This window comes from Elephas maximus, chromosome 3 (genome assembly GCF_024166365.1).
Source record: "Elephas maximus indicus isolate mEleMax1 chromosome 3, mEleMax1 primary haplotype, whole genome shotgun sequence".
NCBI classification, from domain to species: domain Eukaryota; kingdom Metazoa; phylum Chordata; class Mammalia; order Proboscidea; family Elephantidae; genus Elephas; species Elephas maximus.
In genome coordinates, this window is record NC_064821.1 from 35969475 (window position 1) to 35994906 (window position 25432).

General features: G+C 44.2%; 1 protein-coding gene across 1 annotated transcript; it reads right to left on the minus strand.

Annotated features, from left to right (window-relative positions):
- Window positions 1-650: 650 nt before the first annotated feature.
- LOC126072311 (olfactory receptor 10H1-like) lies at window positions 651-1598 on the minus strand. The gene has a single exon (XM_049877280.1). It carries the CDS (start codon window positions 1596-1598, stop codon window positions 651-653), a length of 948 nt encoding a protein of 315 aa, XP_049733237.1.
- Window positions 1599-25432: the final 23834 nt, after the last annotated feature.

Sequence of the window (25432 nt, forward strand, 5' to 3'; positions counted from 1 at the left end):
CAACAGGACGAAACACCGCCAGGTCCTGCACCATCCCCACAATTGTTATCCTTGAGCCCTTCGTTACAGTCACTGTGTCAATCCGCCTCGTTGAGGGTCTTCCTCTTTTTCACTGATCCTGTACTTCACCAAGCATGATGTCCTTCTCCAGGGACTGATCCCTCCTGACAACATGTCCAAAGTATGTGAGACGTAGTCTCACCATCCTCGTTTCTAAGGAGCATTCTGGTTGTACTTCCTCCAAAACAGATTTGTTCATTCTTTTGGCAGTCCATGGTATAGTCAATATTCTCCACCATCACTATAATTCAAATGCATCAATTCATCTTCGGTCTTTTTTATTCATGAATAAAGAATAATGAGTAAGAATAAAAACAATTAAAGAGAATAATGAATAAAACAAAAAAAAATAAACTCGTTGCCATAGGGTCGATCTCGACTCACAGTGAACATACTGGACAGAGTAGAACTGCCCCATAGGGTTTTCAAGGTTGTAAATCTTTACAGAGGCAGATTCACACATCTTTCTCCTGCTGAGGGGCTGGTGGGTTCAAACCACCCAACTTTCAATTAGCAGCTGATTGCTTAACCACTGCGCCACCAGGGAGAGTATAACGGCATGAAATCACCAAGGAATTTCTCCCAGAGAGTCACAATTTGTCTGGGCTGAGTTTGCTGAGGAAGGTCTTGTTCATGGCATTCTTCAGCTCCTTGTTTCTGAGGCTGAAGATGATGGGGCTGAGGAAGGGCGTGAGGACTGTGTACGTGATGCCCATGAGGGTGTCTCCTTCTAGAGACTGGGGACCCTTGGGCTTGAGGTAGATGACAGAGGCGAAGCTGTAGTGCACAATGACCACAGTGAGGTGGGAAGCGCAGGTAGAGAAGGCTTTGTGCCGACCCTCAGCAGAGGGGATTTTCAAGATGGTGGCCACAATGAAGGCATAGGAGAGGAGGATGAGAAGACAGCAGCCCATCAGGGCTGTGATGCACATGAGGCCCACACCCTTTGCCACAGCTGGCACATCATTTCCGCAAGCCAACTTCAGCAGTGGTGGCACATGGCAAGCAAAATGGTGGATCTTATTGGGCCCACAGAAGGTGAGGTTGAAAATGGCTGTCGTCACCACCATCCCCATGACAGAGCCCCCAGCCCAGGACCAGACCACCAGGCAGGCACAGCCCTGGGGGCTCATGAGGAAGTTATAGCGAAGGGGGTGGCAGATAGCCATGTAGCGGTCATAGCCCATGACAGTGAGTAGGAAGGAGTGGGTGAAACCAAACATGAAGGAGAAGAACATCTGGCTGGCACAGGCCACAAAGGCAATGGCATGGCGGGTGGAGAGCAGGTCGACCAGCACGCGTGGGATGATGGCGAAGGTGTAGAGGATCTCAGAGATGGAGAGGGCACACAGGAAGAGGTACATGGGCGTGTGGAGGCTGCGCTCGCTCCAGATGGTGGCCATGATGAGCAGATTCCCCAGTAGAGTGAACAGGTACATCAGCAGGAACAGCAGGAAGAACATCAGCTGAAGGTGGGGGAAGGTGGAGAAGCCAATGAGGATGAACTCAGACACTGCTGAGCGATTAACTCCCAGCATGGGGACTGTACCTGGGGGCAGGTGTGACAGGGAGAGTTCAGTCGATGGATGGAGAAAGGTCCTCAGCTTCCAACATACTGGTACCTACCCAAGGACCTACTGCAAATCATTGATCAATGATCGGTGATAACAGCTAGCGTTGATTGAGCACCCACTTTATGCCTTGTATAATTTAATTCTATCATCAATCCAGTGAGGAAGGCAATATTTTTCACCCCTGTTTTGAATCTCTTGAGAATACCCAATGAATATGTTGGGGTACGGACAGGCTAAGCAACTTACTTAAGGTGAGGTTGTAGAAATGGTAGAAATAAGGCTTAAACCCATGGTGGGGTTGCCTTCAAAGACCTTTTCCATTCCCTTGTTTTCTCCGAAAATAAAAATATCCCTTTCAATGGACCTTCCAACCATTGACAGTCCATACTCCTATACCCTTCCCATAAATCTTGTTTATACCCCCACTTCAGGTACCAGAAGATGTGTTACAGCAGCACTAGATAACCACTGTAGTGTTCTCGAGCTGCTATCCACCACCAGGCGCTCCTTGGAAACTCTATGAGGCAATTCTACTCTATCCTATAGGGCTGCTGAGTCGGAATCGACTCGACAGCAACAGTAGAGCTGCTGTAACAGAAATAACCACAAGGTGGTGGCTTTAAAGAGCAGAAATTTATTTTCTCACAGTTTGGAGGCTAGAAGCCAGAATTCAGGGTGCTGGCTCTAGGGAAATGCTCTCTCTGTGTCAGCTCTGGGGGCAGATCCTTGTCCCTTTCAGCTTTTGTTTCTTGCTGATCTCCACTTGGCATCTATATTCCCCCTTTTGTGCTCGTCTCTATGTCTATGCTGCTTCTTATAACTCGGAAGTGATTAGATTTAGAACCCACAGAACACTGATATATCCTCATTAACATAACAAAGAAAACTCTGTTCCCAAATAGGATTACATCCACACATATAGGGGTTTGATTTTCAACTCATGTATTTTTTTGGGGGGGTGGTGCAAATTCAATCCATAACAATAACTAAGAAAGAATTAGAGGAAGGAGACAGTGTGGTCCCAAGGAAAGAGCCAACAAAAATGTTCTGCTCATTTCCCATCTGGCGTGGCTGGGTTTTCTGAGGCAGCGATCAGAAAAAGGGACATAGGAGTTAGCTGCAACCTGAGTTCGAATCCCTGTTCTGCCTACTGGACGATCTTGAGCAAGTGTCTTCACCTCTGTCTCTCAATTTATTCCTACCTACTTCATAGTAGAAATAAGTGAGCTATTCTTGGAACAGGAGTCCTGGTGGCACAGAGGTTAAGTGCTGAGCTGCTAACAGAAAGGTTTGAACCCACCAGCTGCTCTGTGGGAGAAAGATGTGATGGTCTACTTCTGTAAAGATTACAGCCCTGGAAACATTATGGGGAGTTCTACACTGTCCTATAGGGTTGCTATGAGTTGGAAGTGACTCGACAGCAATGGGTTTGATTTGGTTTTGGTTGGATTCTTGAAACGGTTACTACATTGACAAATAAATCAATATAATAAGTGAGCAAATGTACATGGTTTGTGCCCAGTAAATAGCTTTAATTTAGTGAGATTTTGCTACATCTCTATGAATCACATAAAGTCCAAGCCCAAGCCCATTGCTGTCGAGTCTATTCCAACTCACAGCGACCCTGAATCACTTAAGCATCTTAAAATTGTCTTTCTTATTAGGCAAGTCAAAGTTTAAAAGGTAGTAAACCACTAATCCGTTTCTATGGATTAACCTATTCTGGAGGTTTCACGTTAAGTGGGATAAGACACTCTGTGGGTTTTTGTGTCTGGCTTCTCTCACTTGGAAACCCTGGTGGCATAGTGGTTAATTGTTATGGCTGCTAACCAAAAGGATGGCAGTTTGAATCCGCCAGGTGCTCCTTGGAAGCCCTATGAGGCAGTTCCACTCTGTCCTATGGGGTCTTTACGAGTTGGAATTGAATCGACAGCAACGGGTTTGACTTTTTTTTTCTCTCACTCAGCATCATGTTTCCAGGGTTCATCCATGTGGTAGCGTGAATCAGTGCTTCATTTATCTTCATGGCTGAATAATACTCCATTGTATGGATTGACCTTTTGTTTTTCCATTCGTCTGTTGATGGCCATTGAGGTTGTTTCTACCTTTTGGTTATTGTGAATAGTGCTGCTTTGAACATACACGAATGAGTGTAAAGCTGCTTAGCGGTTTCCAGGGGCTGAGGCAAGGGGAGAATGGGGAGTAACTGCTAATGGGTACGGGGTTTCCTTTTGGGATAATGAAAAAGCTCTGGAACTAAGTAGTGGTGGTGGTTGTACAACTCTGTGAATGTGGTAAATGCCACTGAGTTATGCACTTCCAAATGGGTGAGATGGCAAGTTTTATGCTATGTACATTTACCACAATAAAGGGGGTTCCTGAGTGGTGCAAATGTTTAAGTGCTTGGCTGGTAACTGAAAAGTTGGAGGTTCACGCCCACCCAGAGGTGCCTCAGAAGAAAGGCCTGGCAATCGGTTTCTGAAAAAACCAGCCACTGAAAACCCTGCGGAGTACAGTTCTACTCTGACATATATGGGATCGCCATGAGTCGGAGTCAGCTCGGCGGCAACCAGTTTACCACAATCAAACAAAAAGAAAGAAAACCAATGATCACAAATGTCCTCTTTGGTGGGCCCTGACAGACTGATGATGAGAACCCGCCATTTGGGTGACTGGAGGTTGCATCCTGCAAACATCCCCAGTTTCCAGAGTTTCTTGGCTTCCCTCCCCTGGAATCATTTGCATCTTTTCCCTACCTCTGGGTCAGCTGTTGCCTGAACATACCCAAGGAAAGCAGCCCCGACAGCCCCACCCAGTCCAGCCCCTCTGAGAGCTTAGACGAGTGTGTCCCAGCCAGTAGCTTGGAAACAAGAGCCTCCAGGAAGAGACCAAACAGGTGAGAGGGGGATCGTGTGGGTGGTGCTCATAAGCCTTGCATGGCTCCCAAGCACCCAGAGCAGGGCTTCCCAAATCCAGCACTGCTGACCTTTGGTTCAGGGTCATTCTCTGGGATGGAGGCTGTTCTGTGCATTTCAGGGTGTTGAGCAACATCCTTGGCTTCCACCCACTTGATACCAGTAGCACTTACTCTGTTGTGACTACCACCATTGTCTCCAGACATTGCCGAGTGTCCACTGGGGAGAGAAGAATCATCTCTGGTTGAGAGTCATAACTCCTTGGCACCTTCTGTCTGTCTGGAGCCCCATTTTCTCCCTTCTCCATCTAGCAAAGGCCTGTCTATCTTTATCAGTAAAAAAATCCATTTTCTGTTGAGTCTGCTCCAACTCACCTCAACCCCACGTATGTCAGAGTAGAACTGTGCTCCATAGAGTTTCCAGTGTCTGACTTTTCAAACATAGATCACCAGGCCTTTCTTCCGAGGCACCTCTGGTTAGATACAAACCTCCAATCTTTTGGTTACTAGCCAAGCACATCGATTGATTGCACCACCCAGGACCTCCCATCTATCTGGAAAACTCAGCTTAAAAGTCACCTCCTCCGTTCAGCACTCCTGGAATTCTCTTCTTGAGGCAGATTTAGTTGCTTATTCCTGGATGATTCCATCACAACTCCTGATTGAGCTTAAAATTCCTTGCTCATAACTTTGTCACATCAACGTATGTGATGTGTTGGAGATGTGTCTGTCTCCTCCCACTGGCCTGTGAGTTCTTGAAGACACCAGCACCAGGGCCAAGTATTCAACAACAATGACTCTGCCTTGTGGGGTGTGGACTCTGGACCAGGCCCTGTGCTCCGCACCCCATGTATTCTTCTTTCCTTTTTCTATTATGGTAAAAAATGTATGTAACACTACCTTTACCATTGTAACCATTTTTATGTGTACAATTCAGTGACATTAATTACATTTCTCATGTTGCGCAAAGATCACCGCTGTCTGTTTAGAGATTTTTCCATCAACCTTAACAGAAGCTCAGTGCCCCTAAGCAATGACTCCTTCTTTCCTCCCCCTCCTGCCCCTAGTAAAAGCCAAAACCAAATGAGTCGTCCCTGAGTCAATTCAACTCATGGTGATTCCATGTGTGACAGAGTAAAACTGCTCCATAGGGATTTCTAGGCTGTGATATTTCCAAAGCAAATCGCGTCTAGGTGGGTTTGAGGCACTCTAGGTGAGTTTGAACCACCAACCTTTTGGTGAGTAGTTGAATGCTTAAGTATTTATGCCACCCAGGAACTCCTGTCCCTAGTAACCACTAATAAACTTTGGTCCGTATGCATTTGCCTATTCCAGATAATTTCATGTAAGCGAGATCCTATAATACTTATCTTTTTGTGTCTGACTTATTTCATTCAGCATAATGTTTTCCGCATTCATCCGTGTTGTGGCATGTATCAGGACTTCATTCCTCTTTACGCCTGAACAGTATTCCATTGTATGGACGGACCACATTGTGTTTATCCATTCATCTGTTGATGGACACTTGGGTTTTTCCAACCTTTCGGCTGTTGTGAAAAGTGCTGCAGTGAACATTGGTGTCTTTGTGTGTCTCGTACCGCAACTTTACCATAACACTGGGATGCACCTGCTTGAGTCTCCATTTTACAGATGTGAAAGTGGAGTCCTAAAGAGAACTCATCATTTGCGAAAGTTGTCGGAACTTGGGGGCGGGGAACCAGTGTCTGATCTAAACCTGAGGGACCCCAGAGCTCGCCTTTTTCTAACCTCTATGCTACTCTATTGTTGTTGTTTTTGTTGTAGTTAGCTGCCATCGAGTCCGTCTCCAACTCATGGCGACCCCATGCACAATGAACTAAACAAATGTGGTTCCGACTGTTGTGAGTTTTCATGGGCTGATTTTCGGAAGTCAATTGCCAGGCCTTTCTTCCAAGTTTGTCTTCGTCTGAAAGCTCCGCTGAAACTGGTTCAGCATCAGAGCAGCACCTAAGACTCCACTGGCAGATGGGTGGTGACCACGTATGAGGTACATTGACCAGGAATGGAACCCAGGTTTCCCCCAAGGAAGTGGGAATTCTTCCCCAGAATTATCACTGCCCCCAACCTCTCTGCTACACCCACCATTCTTTGGGGCCTGTGTGGAAAACCTGATGGTGTAGTGGTAAATTGCTATAGCTGCTAACCAAAAGGTCGGCAGTTCGAATCCACCAGGTGCTCCTTGGAAACTCTATGGGGCAGTTCTACTCTGTGCTATAGGGTCGCTGTGAGTTGGAATTGACTCGAGGGCAAAGGGTTTTTTTTTTTTTTTTCTTGGTTAATCAATGTAAGAGGCCACTCACAGGACCAAAGAAATGCCTGGTTCACCACAGCTGGCTGCCCAGCACACTTACTCCCTGAATCAATTAAAATTGTATCAAAGTAATCACAGAAGTCCGTGGCCATGTAAAAAGAGGGAGAGGCACTGGGAGAGGACTGGATTCCCCCACATTTGGGGGAGGTGGCCCAGGGCTGCAGATGCCACCCTCCGCAATGTGGGCTCACAGACTGCAGCTGTAAAAGGAGTCTTCCCACCAATCAGAACCATGGCTGGCGTGTGACTTGGACAGCAGAGAGTGGACTAAAGCCTGTTCACCATCCTCATACTCTCAGACCACTAGACTGAATGCCAGGACACTTGGCATTGACCCACTAATAAAACATCTGGCGGTCCCTCTGTAGGTAAACCGAACAGTCCCAGAGACACTTTAGGGTACTTTTGGTGAAGCCGGCTCCCCACCCAGGGACCCAGGGGCCAAGCCTGTGTGTGGACAAGTTCTGCCCACATATACTCCTAGGACAGTGTCTCCATCTCAGCCCTAGTGACATTTTGGGCTAGATCAGTCCCTGGTGTGAGGGCCTTCCTGTGCACTGTAGGGTGTTGAGCAGCATCCCTGGTCTCCATCCACTCTATGCCAGGGGCACCCCACCAGTCCTGACAATCAAAAAGTATCCACTCCTAGGTACATACCCAAGAGACTTGAAAGCAGGACTACAAACAGATGCTTGTACACAAGTGTTCACAGCAGCACTAGTCACAAGAGCCATAAGGTAGAAACAACCCAGATGTTCCTCAACAGATGACTGGATTAAACACAACGTGATCTATCCATACAATGAAGTTCTGATACATGCTACAACATCGGTGGACCTTGCAAACATTATGCTGAGTGAAATAAGTCAGTCACAAAAGGACAAATATTGTCTGATCTCACTTACACGAAATAACAGGAACAGGCAAATGTGCAGAAACCAAAGTCCATTAGTGGTGACCAGGGTGGGAGGGAAGGGGAGAGACGGAGCCATTGCTAGGAAGCAGTGAGCTTCTCCATATGTTGTTGTTGTTGTTGTTAGGTGCTGTGGGATCTGCTCTGACTCACAGCAACCCTACGCACAACAGAATCTGGCAACGATTATGGGTGATGGTTGTACAACAGGCTCAGCGTAATTGTTATGATTAAACTGTTTATTACGGGTTACCAGGGGCCAGGGGGAGTGGGAAAGAAGAGGTCACTGCTTAAGGGGCACTGAGCCTTAAAAGTGATGAAAAAAATTGGAAACAGATAGCGGTGATGGTCAAGCAACATGGCGAACTTAGTAAAAGTCACTGAAGTGTATAGGTAAAAATGGTTGAAATGGTAAATGTTTGTTATAAATACTTTACCACCACCACAACAAAACAGTATCTTCAGACATTGTGAAATGTTACCTGGCGGCGGGGGAGTAAAATCACACCTGGGTGAGAACCCCAGCTAGGTCTAAATCTCTCTGTGTCCCCATCCTGCCCTACCTGTTTGCCCCCAATGTGGCTGCCTCTTCTTGGTACAACTGTTTGCTCTCCTGTCTCCTCATCTCTCCCATCTCAGCTATCTCCTCCCTCCCTTTTCTCCTCCTCTTCTCATCCATAATGGCTCAAATGTTTAAGCACTCAGCTACTAACTGGAAGGTTGGCCGTTCAAATCGACCCAGTGTGCCTTGGAAGAAAGGCCTGGAGATCACCTCCATGAAAGCCCTATGGAGCACAGTTCTTTCTATTCTGATACACATGAGGTCACCAGGACTCAGAGTTGATTTCATGGCAACTGATTTTGGAGTCCCTGGGTGTCACAGGGAAACCCTGGTGGCATAGTGGTTAAAATGCTACAGCTGCTAACAAAAAAGATTGGCAGTTTGAATCCACCAGGCGCTCCTTGGAAACTCTATGGGGCAGTTCTACTCTGTCCTATAGGGTTACTATGAGCTGGCATCGACTCAACGGCAAGGAGTTTGGTTTTGGTTTTTGGGTATTGCAGACAGTTAACATACTTGGCTGCTAACTGAAAGGTTGGTGGTTTGAGTCCACCCAGAAGTGCCTCGGTAGAAAAACCTGGCACGAGCTACTTCTAAAAAATCAGCTGTTGAAAACCCAGTGGAGCATAGTTCTACTCTGACACACATGGGGTCACCATGAGTTGGAGTGGACTCCATAGGCAACCAGTTCTCATCCTTAACTTCTTACCCTCACCCTGCCGGTGCCCCCTGGGACCTCCCCAATACTTCACAGCCCCAGGAAGAGGCCAGAGCCTCTCAATCCTGAATCCTCTCATCTCTCCTTTCTCTGCCCCTCCCCAGCCTTTTTACCACTGGTTTCTGGCCAGGACAGACAGGAGAGAGAGAGGTGCAAAGTCAGGCAGACTTTCTGGGTGAATTTGGGCAATGGCTCCCCTCTCTTTGCCCCTCAGTTTTCTCACCTGTCTGATGAACCTATTTCAAAAGTTGCAAGAGCTTCCAATAAGGTAAGGTCTTCCGAGAGTCATCACACTGCCTCGAAGCTAGGAACCACCCATGTTCTCCCCGGGCCCTGCCTCTGCCCCCTCTCCCATAGACTCCAGTTGCCTACTGGTAACTAGCCGCCGTCAAATTGACCCTGACTCCTGAAGACTCCATGTGTTACAGAGTAGAACTGCTCTACAGAGTTTTCATTGGCTGATTTTTTTGTAGAGTGGCAGGCCTTTCCTCTTAGTCTGTCTTAGTCTGGAAGCTCCCCTGAAACCCGTCCTCCATGGCTAACCTTTTTGTTGATATTAGAAATACTGGTGGCATAGCTTCCGACATCATTGCAACACACAAGACGCCACAGGACGACCCACTGACAGACAGGTTGTGGATTTGTACGACTATGATGAAAATACTTGTGGCCAAGAGTGAAGAAAGCCATAGGGCAGGGGGATGAGGAAGACAGCAAGGATGTGGGAAGATAGTCTCTAGATGCTGGGGGAGCCTTGACCTGGAAATGGGGTCAGGGCTGTGCACACTGCAACCTCAGGGCAATAAAAGTTTGAGCTCCTGATCCAGGAGAGATAAGAAGCCCATGCCTGGGAGCCACAAGCAGAGGGATAGGCAAAAACAAAAACCAGATCAGTTGCCGTCCAGTGGACTCTGACTCCTGGTGACCCCATGTGCGTCAGAGTAGAACTGTGCTCCATACTGTTCTCAGTGGCTGACTTTTTAGAAGTAGTTTGCTAGTCCTTTCTTCCAAGGTGCCTCTGGGTGGATTCGAACAACCAATCTTTCTGCTCACCATTTGCACAACCCAGGGACTCCTGAATTGCCTTTGGGGTTGTATAAACAGGGCAGCTTCTCCATCTCAGACGCTGGCTCCCTAAACCCTCCTGGCCAGGTGGATGGGAGAGAAGGGGACTAACCTGAGGCTCTTGGCTTTGCACCTGCTTCTGCCTTCCCCCAGCGGGAGGCTCTGGTTTCGATTTTCTCTGCAGCTGGAGGCTGCAAGCGTAGGGTGGGTTCAGGGCCAGCTGGAAGGCAAGAGTTCTGCCATCTTGGGGGTGCAGCTGGGCGGAGAGTTGATTGAGCCTGAACCCCAATATTTATGCCTCCTCTGCTTGCTGCCCTCTCCTCTCTCTGTGTCCTGCTGCGTCAGGCTCTGCTGCGGGATGCTGGGACCCCTGGGGACCCTCTGCGGGGAGGAGGCAGCCTCAGGGTGTGTGTGTCCTCACCCCCCCTCCCTCCCTGGCTGCCCTGGCTGAGTCAATTATGGGAGCTTCCTTCTCAGGGGCTCAAGCAGAGCCAAATGCCTGGGCCTGGGACTCAGGGCCCTGGTTGCTGATGGCAGCAGAACAGTCCTGCCATTGCCCATGGGAACATGCGTTCCCCCCGCCTTCCAGTTAGATTTCCCTTTACAGACTAAAAAAATCAGCGATAATGGTTGAACAATATGATGAACGTAGTCAATGCCATTGAATCATACTTACGGAAAATATTGAATTGGCAAATGTTTCTTACCACAAAAAAAAAAAATCAGTAATAAATGAATGTTGGGTTCTTCTTATGAAATAATTCAGTGTTATTGATTTCACAGTAATTAAGATGTTACAAATCCGGCTAAAGCACACGCAATCGTGGTGATCAATTTTTTAAAAGATTTTCTAATTTTAATAAGCCCCTGAGTGACTCAATGATTAAGCCCTGGACTACTAACTGAAAGGAACCCACCCAGAGGTGCCTTGGAAGAAAGGTCTGGAGATCTGTTTCTGAAAGGTCACAGCCTTTAAAACCATATGGAGCAGTGCTACTCTGCACACATGGGGTCGCCGTGAGCCGGAACCCACTCAGAGGCTATTAACAATAGCAAAGCCTTTGTATAAACTCTGTTTGCTTTTTTGAAAAAATTATAGTAAATACACAGGTAACAACACATTTGCCATTTCAACAATCCTAACACGTACAGTTCAATCATCATGAATAACTCTTGCCAAGTTTTTCCATCACCTGTAACAGAAGCTCAGTGTCCCCTAAGCAATGAGTTACCTCTTCCCCCTCCCTCCTGCCCGTCCCTGGTAACCACCAATCAACTTCCGTCTCTATACACTTGGCTATTCTAGACATCTCGTATACATGGTATCATACAATATCTGTCCTTTTGTGACTGAGTTATCTCACTCAGCATGGCGTTTTCAAGATTCATCGATGTATGGCATGCATCAAGACATCATTTCTCTTTATGGTTGAACAACATTTCATTGTATGGAAGCCCATATTTTGTTTTTCCATTCGTCTGTCGTTGGACGTTTTGGTTGTTTCCACCTTTTGGCTAAGAGTGAAATTGCTGGGTCATATGTTTAACTTTTTGAGGAACCGCCAGACTTTTCCATACCAGCTGCATCATTTTATGTCATAGTGATTAATTTGTTGGGCATTCTTCCAGACTTTTGTGCCCATGTGACATGTGAACAAACACTGACCCATAAAGTTTGGAGGTAAAGACTCAGATCTGATTGTCCTGTAGGTATCTTTCTGCAGCTTGACTTTCTCACTCAACATCTTGGATTGAAATTCTTGTCAGTCCATATCCATCACCACCAGTTGCTATCAAGTTGATCGTGACTTACTGTAACCCCATGTGTGTCAGAATAGAACTATGCTGTATAGGGTTTTTAATGGCTGACTTTTTGAATGGACTCAAACTTCCTACCTTTCCTTAGTAGCCAAGTGCTTAACCATTTCCACCACTCAGGAGTTAGTACATATATTAGGTGTCATCGAGTCTATTTTGACTCATAGCCACCCCATGTACAACAGAATGAAACACTGCCTGCTCCTGTACCAGCCTCACAATTGTTACTATGTTTGAGGCGGTTGTTGCAGCTCCTGTGTCAATCCATCTTGTTGTGGGACTTCCTCTTTTTTGCTGACCCTGTACTTTACTAAGCATGATGTCCTTCTCCAGGGACTGATCCCTTCTGATAACATGTCCAAAGTACGTGAGACATAGTCTTGCCATCCTTGCTTCTAAGGAGCATTCTGGGTGTACTTCTTCCAAGATAGATTTGTTCATTCTTCTGACAGTATGTGGTATATTCAATACTCTTCGCCAACACCATAGTTCAAAGACATCAGTTCTTCTTCAGTCTTCCTTATTCATTGTCCAGCTTTCACGTGCATATGAGGCAATTGAAAACACCATGGCTTGGGTCAGACAGACCTTAGTTCTTAAAGTGATATCTTTGCTTTTCAACACTTTAAAGAGATCTTTTGCAGCCGATTTGCCCAATGCAATGCATCATTTGATTTCTTGACTGCTGCTTCTGTGGGTTTTGATTGTGGATCCAAGTGAAATGAAATCCTTGGCAACATCAGTCTTTTCTCTGCTTATCATGATGTTGCTTTATTGGTCCGATTTGAGGATTTTTGTTTTCTTTATGTTGTGGTAGAATCCATACTGAAAGCTATAGTCTTTGGTCTTCATCAGTAAGTGCTTCAGGTCCTCTTAAAGCGAGCAAGGTTGTGCATCTGCATAACGCGGGTTGTTAATGAGTCTTCCTCCAATCCTGATGCCCTGTTCTTCTTCATATAGTCCGAATTCTTGGATTATTTGCTCAACATACAAACTAAGTATGGTGAAAGGATACAGCCCTGATGCACACCTTTCCTGACTTCAAACCAGGCAGTATCCTGTTGTTCTGTTTGAGCAACTGCCTCTTGGTCTAAGTACAGGTTCCTCATGAGCACAATTACGTGTTCAGGAATTCCCATTCTTTGAGAAATGTTATCCATAATTTGTTATGATCCACACAGTTGAATGTCAGCATAGTCAATAAAACACAGGTAAACATTTTTCTGGTATTCTCTGCTTTCAGCCAGGCATCAGCAATGATTATTCCTTGTTTCACATCCTTTTCTGGATCTGGCTTGAATTTCTGGCAGTTCCCTGTCGATGTACTGCTGCAACTGCTTTTGAAAGACCTTCAGCAAAATAATACTTATGTGTGATATTAATGATATTGTTCGATAATTTCTGCATTCTGTTTGACCTCCTTTCTTTGGAATGAGTACAAATATGAATGTCTTCCATTTGGTTGACCAGGTAGCTGTTTTCCAAATTTCTTGGCATAGACAAGTATGTGCTTCCAGTGCTGCATCTGTTTGTTGAAACATCTCAATTGGTTTCGGTCAATTTCTAGAGCCTTGCTTTTCACAAATGCCTCCAGTGCAGCTTGGACTTCTTCCTTCAGTACCATCGGTTCTTGATTATATGCTACCTTCTGAAATCGTTGAACGTTGACCAATCCTTTTTGGTACAGTGACTGTATGTATTCCTTCCATCTTCTTTTGATTCTTCCTGCATCATTTAATATTTTCCCCATGGAATCCTTCAATATTTCAATACAGGTCCATATAGACTGGGGTTTTTCTACCATGACACTATAAGCATTTGTTGTTGTTGTTAGTTGTGTTTAAAACGATTCCAAGTCATGATGACCTCATATGTTCAGAGTAGGACCGTGCTCCGTAGGGTTTTCAAGGCTGCAAACTTTCGGAAGCAGATCACCAGGCCTGTCTTTCAGAAGGTCTCTGTGTGGTTTCAAACCACCAAACTTTCGGCTTGTATTCGAGCACTTAACCACTTGCGCCATTGGGACCTGATTATTCTTTGTTGAAAAGGGATTGTGTTGTGCATCGTAGGGTGTTGGTGTTGAGCAGCATGCCTGGCCTCTCCCCACTAGATGCCAGTAGCAACTCCCCCTCATGTCACCAAGTTGTGACAAAGAAAAATGTGTCTCCATGGCCAGGTGTCTTCTGGTGGGGAACCACTTGCTTTGGGGCCACCTCATTTTTAGAAAAGCAGCTTAATGTTCAATTTTATGAATACATGCCGTGTGTATTTAGCTTTTCCCTTAGTGGTAGATAACTTGGTTGTTTCCAACTTGTCACCATTATAGGAATAATGCAGTACACATCCTGGTGTGTCCTTTTCTGCACACAGGCAACAATCTGATTCAAATACAGGTTAAGTTGTGAGGTGGCTGAGGCATCAGAGTGTGATTTTGAAATTTAAGAAGAATTGTCAAACTGAACTTCCAAGAAGCTGTGGGAATTTTCACTCCTTCTCTCTGTGTGGCAGAAGGTCTATTTCCCCACATCCTCGCTAACACTGACACTGTGAGACAATTTTCCCCAATATGGTTGCCAGGTGGTGTTCTGTTGTTGCTTTTATTTGACTTTCCTCCATTAATAAAACCCAATTACTGAAAGGAAACAAAAAAACAAGCCAGTTGCTGTCAATTCAATTCCACTCAAGGCAACCCCGTGTGTGTTAGAGTAAAGCAGTGAGTCAGTGCTCCACAGGGTTTTCAAGGCTGTGACTTTTGGAAGTAGATCAGCAGGCCTTTCTTCTGAGGCACCTCTGGGTGGGTTTGAACCTCCAACCTTTTGTTTAGTAGCTGTCTTCGTTATTTAGTGCTCTAACAAACAGAAATTTATTCTCTTACAGTCTAGGAAGCTAGAAGGCCGAATTCAGGGCGCTAGCTCTCTCTGTCAGCTCTCTCTCTTGGCTCTGGGGGAAGGTCCTTGTCATCAATCTTCCCCAGTCAAGAAGCTTCTCAGCGCAGGGACCCCGGGTCTAAACAGCAGGCTATGCTCCTGGCTCTTGTTTCTTGGAGGTATGAGGTCCCTGTCTCTCTGCTCTCTTCTCCCTTTTATTTCTCAAAAGAGATTGACTTAAGACACAATCGAATCTTGTAGATTGGGTCCTGCCTTGTTAACATAACTGCTGCTAATCCTGCCTCATTAACATCACAGAGGTAAGATTTACAACACGTAGGAAAATCACATCAGATGACAAAGTGGTAGACAATCACACAATACTGGGAATCTTGGCCTAGCCGAGTTTACACACATCTTTGGGGAACACAGTTCAGTCCATAACTGTAGCCAAGTGCTTATCCATTTGTATCAGGTTTGAAAATCTTGGTTTATCAGCCACATGGGTTCCCTCTTTACAAAAACTATTGTGCAAAGCCTTTCTCTGTTTTCTTTTGCATTGTCTTGTTCCCATTGATTTACAGGCCTTTTTTTTTTTTTTTTCACAGACTCTGAGTACTTACTTTATCTACCAATCTTTTTCCTTTGTCTCTGCTTCCTTTTTGATTATTTTATTCTGGCGGCATATATATATAACAAAACGTTTGCTATTTCAACCATTTTGCATGTACAACTCAGCGACATTATGTTCACCATATTGTATAACCATCACTACTATCCACTTCTAATTTTTTCATCACTTCAAATAGAAACTCCGTGTCCCTTAAGCAATGCAGTAATTCCTCATTTCCGCCTCCTACCTGCCCTGGTAACCACTAACACTTTTGGTCTCTATGTATTTCCCTATTCTAGATATTTCATGTAAATGAGATCATACAGTATTTGTCCTTTTGTGACTGACATACTTCTTCCAGCATAATGTTTTCAAGGTTCATCCACGTTGTAGCCTGTATCAGGACTTCATTCTCTTATGACTGAATAATACTTCATTGCATGGATACACCAGGAGCCCTGGCAGCGCAGTGTTTAAGAGCTCAGGCTGCTAACCAAAAGGTCAGCAGTTCAAATCCACCAGCTGCTTCTTGGAAACCCTATGCGGCAGTTCTACTCTGTCCTATAGGGTCACAATGAGTCAGAATTGAGTCGACAGCAAGGGGTTTGGGGTTTTCTTGGTATGAGTATATCACATTTAGCTTATCCATTCATCTGTTAATGGGCACTTGGGTTGTTCCCATCTTTTTGCCTGCTGTGAATAATGCTGCAATGAACATTGGTGCACAAGTATCTGTTTGAGTCTCTTGGATATATATCTAGGAGTAGAATTGTGGGGTTTTATGGAGTCCGTTGGTGGAGGGGGGCTTGTAAATAGTGAACATGCTCAGCTGCTAACTGAAAGTTTAGAGGGTCAAGTTCTCCCAGAGGTGTCTTGGAAGAAAAAGTCTGGCAATCTATTTCTTAAAAATCAGTTATTGAAAACTGTAAGGAGAACAGGTCTACTCTGACACATATGGGGTTCTCATCAGTCAGAACTGACTCAATGGCCACTTTTTTTTTTTTTTTGATGGTATCTCTATGTTTAAGTTTTTGAGGAACACCTTCTGCGTCTTGTGCCTTTATGTTTCTGTCAGAAACATTCTCCTTGGTTTCTGCTAATTCCTTTATACTGTACATGTAAGGGTCAAAAACTGTATACAGCCTGTGAGCCACTACCTGTTTTTATAAATAAAGTTTTATTGGAATGCAGCCATGCCCATGCATTTATGTATTGCCTATTTGCCCTGGACTACTAACCTAAAGGTTGGCAGTTTGAAACCACCCAGCAGCCCTACAGAAAAAAACGGCCTGGTGATTGGCTTCCATAAAAGATTACGGCCATGAAAACCCTATGGAGCACAGTTCTCTGTAACACAAGGGGTCATAATCAGCTGGAACCAATTTAATGACAATGCATTTGGTTTTTAGTTCATGGTGCTTTTGCTCTACCATTGAAGAGTTGAGTCATGGTGACAGAGACCGTGTTGCTGGCAAAGTCAGAAATATTTACTATCTAACTCTTTATAGAAAAAGTTTGCCAACCTCTGAATCTTAATCTACAAAAAAATAGTGTGAACACTTCAGGTTGTGTTTTAACTTGTTTACTAATGGTTAGTTAATTGTCTCCAACAAAATAATTTAGTAAACAGTCCAAGATTTCTGCATTGATTTGAATTGCCACCTTTTAAATATGTTTCTTTATACATGGGTCTGTTCCTTATCTCTTTATTATTTTCTACTATTTTGTGTCTATCTATACCTGTTGCCATCGAGTTGATTTCGACTCATTGTGACCCTATAGGACAGAGTAGAACTGCCGCATAGAATCTCCAAGGCGCACCTGGTAGATTTGAACTGCAAGCCTTTTGTTTAACAGCCATAGCTCGTAACCACTATACCACAAGGGTTTTGAGTCTATTCCTGTACAATATAATTTTTAAAAATTATTTTAATTCTCTAAAAGAATTTTAGTAGTAGTAATGCATTTATTTTATCTGGGAACATTGGTGGTTCAGTGGTAGAATTCTCTCCCTTCATATGGGAGACCCTGGTTCGATTCCGAGCCAATGGACCTCAAGAGCAGCCACCATCTGACAGTGGAGCCTTGTGTGTTGCTGTGATGCTGAACAGGTTTCAATGGAGCTTCCAGACTAATATGGACTAGGAAGAAAGGCCTGGCTATCTACTTCTGAAAATCAGCCAATGAAAACCGTTTAGATCACAATCATGGGGATGGCATGGGACCAGGCAGTGTTTCATTCCATTGTGCATGGGATCACCATGATTTGGGAATCGACTTGATGGCAGATAACAACAACAACAACAACATTTGTCTTATAATAGTAGTTGTAGTATCATAAGAGATGATGTGTATCTTCAATTGCCTCACATAAGGGGGAGTATAATGTCTGGTAGGCACACCTGTAGTGATGCTGGGATTGATCAGTGGGTTCTGGTGTCAGTCTAATCCAACAATATACTTCCCCATCATCCCTTCACAGAATGATGGTAGCTTTCGTTGATTGCCAGTGCCTAGAAGGATATCCTGTTTGGTAGTCAGTGAAAACAAGGAAGATCCTCCATGAAATGAAGTGACACAATAGCCATAGTGATGCATTCAAACTCACCAACAAACATGAAGATGACTCAGGATCAGGCAATATTTGATTCTGTTATACATGAGGTCGCCAAGAGTTGGAGCCAACTCGATAGCAACTAAAACAACAACAACAAAAAGACTAGAGCTTTCATCACAAAAGGTTCACAAGCTCTGCTGAAATCCATACCTGGTAGGATTGAGGGGATGGGGGGCACGTAGCAATTTTCAGATCCCTTCCTAGTGAGTCCAGAGCATCTGAACACAGCCACAGTTCCCTGCATAAGCGAAGAAGGCAAGAATCCGCTGGTGACTAATGATGTCCAGCATCTTTCATGTGTTTGTTGACCATTTCTATACCTTCCTTGGAGACGTACCTAATCAAGTCCTTTGTCCATTATTAAAATCGGGTTGTTTGGTAATGAACATAATGTCACTACACTATACATGTGAAGATTGTAGAAATGGCAAATATTTTATTACCTATATATTTACCACAATTAAAAAAAAATCAGGTCTATAGATTTAAAAAAAGAAAAAATTGGAATGTTTGTCTTCTTCTTAAGTTGTAAGAATATTTTATATATTCTGAATACTAGACCCTTTTCAGGTATATGGAAACCCTGGTGGCATAGTGGTTAAGCTCTATGGCTGCTAACCAAAATATCAGCAGTTCAAATCCACCAGGTGCTCCTTGGAAACTCTATGGGGCAGTTCTACTCTGTCCTATAGGGTTGCTATGAGTTAGAATTGACTCAATGGCAGCAGGTTTGGTTTTGGTTTTTTGGATCAGGTATTTTTTTCATACGACTTGCAAATATTTTCTCCCATTTTTAGGTTGTCTTTTCACTTTTTGACAATGTCCTTAGATGCACAAAAGTTTTTATGATGAAGTCTTGGCCCCCGGGACTGTCTAATTCAACAGGCTACATCATGTCCAAGAGACCTCCTTCCCTTATACCATGGGGGAGAGGGACTAGGTTGGACCTGTTAGCTTGGGGACTTTATTTTGAGCTTGGCCAAGTTGGCTTGAGGTAGACAGTGGGTAAGTGTCTCAGCCCTTCTGTGCTTCAGTTTCCTCATCTGTGAAATCAAGATTATGGATTGAATTGTGTCTCTGTAAAATATGTGTTGGAGTCCTAACCCCTATACTTGTGGATGTGATTCTATTTGGGAGTAGGTTTTCCTTATTGTGCTTATGGGGTCATATCAGTGTAGGGTGTATCTTAAACCTAATGAGTTCTGAAATATAAAAGAGCAGATTAGACACAGAGAGAAGCAAGCACAAATAGGGAAAGATAGAAGCCACATGGAGATCGCCAGGGAACCAGGGAACAGAAGCTGAAAGAGACAAAGATTTTCCCCTAGAGCAGACAGAGAGAAAGTGCCCTGAATTGGGACTTCTATCTTCCTAAACTGTGAGAAAATAAACTTCTGTTCTTTAAAGCCACCCATTTGTGGTATTTCTGTTACAATAGCATTAGTGTCTTAGTCATCTAGTGCTGCTATAACAGAAACACCACGAGCAGATGGCTTCAACAAGCAGAGTTTTATTCTCTCGCAGTCTGGTAGGCTACAAGTCCAAATTCAGGGTGTCAGCTCCAGGGGAAGGCTTTCTCTCTCTGTTGACTCTGGAGGAAAGTCTTTGTCATCAATCTCCCTTTGGTATAGGAGCTTCTCTGCACAAGAGCCTCTGGTCCAAGGGACATGCTCTACTCCCGGTGCTGCTTTCTTGGCGGTATGAGGTCTCCCACTCTCTGCTCTCTTCCCTTTCCTTTTATCTCTTGTAAGATAAAAGGTGGTACAGGCCACACCCTAGGGAAACTCCCTTTACATTGGATCAGGGATATGACCTTAGTAAGAGTGTTACAATCCCACCCTAATCCTCTTTAACATAATCTAATCTTGCCTAATTAACTACAGGCAGAGATTGGGATTTACAACACATAGGAAAATTACAATCACAAAATGAAGGACAACCACACAATACTGGGAGTCTTGGCCTAACCGAGTTGACACATATTTTGGGGGGACACAACTCAATCTATGACAATTAGGAAACTAAGATACCTTCTAGGAAGGGCATTCAGTTGGCTCTGTCTGTAAAGCACTTAGCATGTTATGCAACACATAGTAAGAGCTCAAAAAACAAAAACAAAAATACCAAACCCATTGCCATCAAGTCGAATCTGACTCATAGCGACCCTATAGGAGAGAGTAGAACAGCCCCAGAGCTCAACAAAAGGGATATTTATTCTCATGAAAGGAACAGAGATGAGAGGCTCAAGGAACCGTCTAGGAGGTGACACCGGGACTAGGAGGAGATGAAAAGGGCGTCTAAGGTGAAAGTAGGGCATGGGCCACGGGAATGTGCAACACATTTTTCTTTCCCATTAGTCCCCTGCCTTACTCACTTCTATTCATTCTGAGGTCTCAGTTTGGCTGTCATCCCCACCCTCGCCCCAGAAGCCTTCTACACCCTCAAGGCTGGGTCAGGTATACCCTCTAAGCTACCAGAATGCCATGTACTTTCCCCATCCCTGATCTTTCTGTACTTACAAATGTCTGTAACTCAACTTCTCCCCTACACACAGCTTGGGGCTGCTATGCTCACTGCCCTGTCCCCAACCTGTGGCATGGTGCCTCCACCTAGTAAATCAGTTGCTGTCAGGCCGAGTCTGACTCATGGAAACCTCATGTACTCCATAGAGTTTTCAGTGGCTGTGACTTCTTGGAAGTAGATCTCCAGGTCTTTCTTCTGAGGCACCTCTGGGTGGATTCGAATCACCAAGCTTTTGGTTAGCTGAGCACTTAACTATTTGCACTATCCAGGGACTAAGTGCTCACTAAATGCATCCTACTGCCAATGGCAGGGGTTGTAGCCCTGGTGGCACAGTGGTTAAAGCACTCAGCTGCTAACCAAAAGGTCAACGGTTTGAACCCACCAGCCTCTCTGTAAGAGAAAGATGTGGCAGTCTGTCCTCTCTCTGTCCTGTAGGGTCACTATGAGTCAGAATCAACTCAACCGCAATGGGTTTAATTTTTTTTTTTGGTTTGCACCCAGGGGTACATCTCAGCAAAACTGCTTAAGGGGTAAATTTTGCACTTGATTCTGTCACCTCTTTCTTCTTACACCTTTACATCTGGTGATGACATGATGACACCTTGTATCACATACCTGGCACAGAAGCGACACAGGAGAAAAAAAAGAATGCTTCTAGGCAGTGACTTGGGTCTTCCATGCCTATCCCTCGTTTGGTCATCTCATGAAAGCAAGGCCACCTTCATGAAAAGCCCAATGGGTCAAGCTGGACCCGAAGCCTGTCCCCACAAAAGGGAGAGTTTGAGCAGATGTTTCCATCCAGTAGCAGCTAATGCTTAACACATCCTGATTTTCTTTCCCCACCAGGACTTCTTTTCTGTTGTCCTAGTCCTTCAAGGCCCTGCCTTAGTCATCATACCAATTCACACTAAAGTGTGAATGGTTGCCTTTAACATAATGGGCTGATACTTGCATTCACTAGTGTCACTTTATTAATACTGTAACTCAAAGGGATGAGTCTTGGAGGAATTTTAGACACACTGGATGAACCTACAGAAGTAAGATTTTGGAGTACCGGTTATCATTTGCTGTTGAGGCAGTTCCAACTTATGGCAACCTCATGTGTGTCAGAATAGGACTATGCACTATAGGAGAGTGTATTGTTGTTGTTAGGCCCATCAGGTCAGTTCCAACTCACAGCAACCCTGTGTACAACAGAATGAAACACTGCCCAGTCCTGCACCATCTTCACAATCCTTGTATCCTTGAGCCCATTGTTGCAGTCACTGTGTCATTTCATCTCGTGGAGGTTCTTCCTCTTTTTCGATGACCCTCTACTTTACCAAACATGAAGTCATTTTCCAAGGACTGCTCCCTCCTGATAACATGTCCAAAATATGTGAGACGAAGTCTCCTATCTGTGTTTCTAAGGAGCATTCTGGTTGTACTTCCTCCAAGACAGATTTTTTCATTCTTTTGGCAGTCCATGGTATATTCAAGTTCATGGGTGGTGCAAACAGTTAACGTATGCAGTGTTTGGCTGCTAACTGAAAACTTGGTCCACCCAGAGGCACCTCGAAGAAAAGCCTAGTAATCAATTTTCAAAAAATCAGCCATTGAAAACCCTATGGAGCACAGTTCTACTCTGACACATAGGGGGTCGCCATGAGTCAGGGTCAACATGACGGCAACTGGTTGACTATATACTAAGCCCTTTGCTAAGTGCTTTACATTTTATTTCTTGTCATTCTCATAACCACCAGGGAAGATTGGTGCCATTATTAACCCTAGCTTACAGGTGAGAAAATGTTATCACTGAGAATCGAAGTTAGTTGACTCACAACAGGCTAGAAGGAAAGGTTGAATGGTCGCCATTTCATGAAGGACAAAACTCATACTTGGGGAAATTGAGCAGATAAAGGTCAGCGTCTATTAGTGGGCAAAGGGAAATTTGAACCCAAGTCTTCTGATTTTAAAGCCAATCCAGGAAGAATTTTCTAGTCCTTCCACTCTTGACTCAGAACGGGTGATCTATTTAGCTCAGTATCTCTATTCCTTATTTATTTGAGGCAATTTGTTGCCATATCTATACCAGCAATGCTATTATTTACTCAATAGCTTTCTTTCGGCTTGAATTTTTTTTTTTTTTATTATTGTGCTTTAGGTGAAAGTTTACAAAGCAATTTAGTTTCTTATTGAACAGTTGATACAAAAATCGTTTTGGGACATTGGTTGCTGACCCCACAATGTGTCAACACTCTCCTCTTCTCTACCCCAGTTTCTCTGCTTCCATTTGTCCAGTTTTCCCATCCCTTCCTGTCTTATCGTCTTTGCTTTAGGGCTGTGTGCTCATTAGACTTGTATACATGATTGAACTACAAAGCACGTTCCTCAGGTGTGTTGTTTTTGGCCCTATAGACCTATCTAATCTTTGGCTGAAGGGTGAACCTCAGCCTCAGAAGTGACTTCAGCACTGAGTTAAAAGGGTGTCCAGGCACTATACTCTTGGGGTTTCTTCAGTGTCTGTCAGACCAGCAAGCCTGTTTTTTTGTTTTTTGGTGAATTTGAATTTTTTTCTACATTTTTCTCCAGCTCTGTCCAGGATCCTCTATTGTAATCCTTGCCATAGCAGTCAGTGGTGGTAACCAGGCACCATCTAGCTCTGGACTCGGTTTGGTGGAGGCTGTGCTAGTTGTGGTCCATTAGTCCTTTGTACTAATTATTCCCTGTGTCTTTGATTTTCTTCATTCTCCTTTGCTCCAGCTGGGATGGGACTAGTAGATGTACCTTAGACAGCTGCTCAAAAGCTTTTAAGACCCCAGACACTACTTACCACAGTTGGATGTAGAACATTTTCATTATACGCTACGTTATGCCAGTTGAGCTAGATGTCTCCCAAGACCATGGTCCCCCGCCCACAGCCCAGTAGCTCGGTCACTCAGGGTGTTTGGATGTGTCTGTGAAGCTTCTATGACTTGGCCCTGGGCAAGTCGTGTTGATTTCCCCAGGACTGTATACTGTCAACTTGAATGTTTTTTAAAATCTATGAAGTTTTTCATTATAAATAAACAGGTCACTACCATAAATAACAAATAACTTGGATCCACAATCAACACCCATGGAAGCAGCAGTCAGGAAATCAAAAAATACATTGCATTGGGCAAATCTGCTACAAAGGACCTCTTTAAAGTGTTGAAAAGCAAAGATGTCACCTTGAAGACTAAGGTGCACCTGACCCAAGCCACGGTATTTTCAATCGCATCATATGCATGTGAAAGCTGGACAATGAATAAGGAAGATGGAAGAATTGCTGCCTTTGAATTGTGGTGTTGGCAAAGAGTATTGAATATACCACGGACTGCCAAAAGTGAATAAATCTGTCTTGGAAGAAGTACAACCAGAATGCTCCTTAGAAGCAAGGATGGCGAGACTGCGTCTTACATACTTTGTACATGTTGTCAGGAGGGATCAGTCCCTGGAGAAGGACATCATGCTTGGCAAAGTACAGGGTCAGCGGAAAAAAGGAAGACCCTCAACGAGATGAATTGACATCGTGGCTGCAACAATGGGCTCAAGCATAACAATGATTGTAAGGATGGCGCAAGACTAGGCAGTGTTTCACTCTGTTGTGCATAGGGTCGCTATGAGTCGGAACCAACTCGACGGCACCTAACAACAACACCACCATAAATAACCACCACCATCTGTTAGTTGGTCATACTGTGATACCTTGCATGGTGCTGTGATGCTGGAAGCTATGCCACTGGTATTTCAAGTTCCAGCAGGGTAATCCATAGTGGACAGGTCTCAGGGGAGCTTCCAGACTAAGACAGACTAGGAAGAAAGGCCTGGTGATCCAATTCTGAGAATTAGCCAATGAAAACCCTGTGGATCAAAACAAAACTCTATTTGGTATAGTGGTAGATGATAAGCCTGCTATGTTGGAAGGCACTCAAAATGCACAGTATCTATAATAATGGACTTGAGCATACCAGTGATGTTCAAGATGGTGCAGGACCAGGCAATGTTTCATTCTGTTTTATGTGGGTTCACCATGAGTTTGACCTGACTCAACAGCAGCAAACAACAACACCATCAATAGAAAACCAGAGTCACCTGGCATAAATAAGTTTTCCAGCTAGACCATGTTTTCCATTTTGCCAGCTGAACCCCAAGCAAAATAGGAGGTAAGAGTAAGAAGAGAATATCATGAAAGTAAAAGAACGTAGTTTAAATTCTAGTCAGCACTGTTGCCCACTAAAGGTTCCAAGCCTGAGACTCCTCTTCTCATTTTCAAAAGAGATGTTATGTAGAAAGTGTTAAAGAAATGGTAGTATCAAATTGAGACTTTCTCAGGGTGTAGTTAGAAGGATGAAAAGTATTAAAAAGGGAGTAACTTTTTTAGAGTTGTATAACATCGTGTCCGGTGGACCAAGAAAAGCAACCCTGAGTTCTAATCCTGGGAAATAGTAGTTTATTTCAAAGGAATTGGATCTATTTTTTTGTATGTTTAATTCTAAGTGGTGATTTAGACTTTATTTTTGTTTTTTTAATTGTTGTAAAAATATAAATAACACAACATTTACTAATTCAACATTGTTCACATGTATGATATGGGGACCCCAATTCCATTGATCACATTGTGCTCAACCAACATCTGAACACAGTTGTCAATATTGTATGAGACCGCTACTATAAAAACTCATGAAAAGGTTTACACAAAAAAAGAAACAGTCTTTGATGGTCATGAGGGAGGGAGGGGTTGGGGTGGAAAAACACTAAACAGACAATAGATAAGCGGTAACTTTGGTGAAGGGTAAGACAGTACACAATACTGGAGAAGCCCATACAACTTGTCC

Excerpts from the sequence above, each read along its gene's own strand:
- LOC126072311 (XM_049877280.1), bottom strand. The coding sequence starts at position 1,598 with ATGCTGGGAGTTAATCGCTCAGCAGTGTCTGAGTTCATCCTCATTGGC.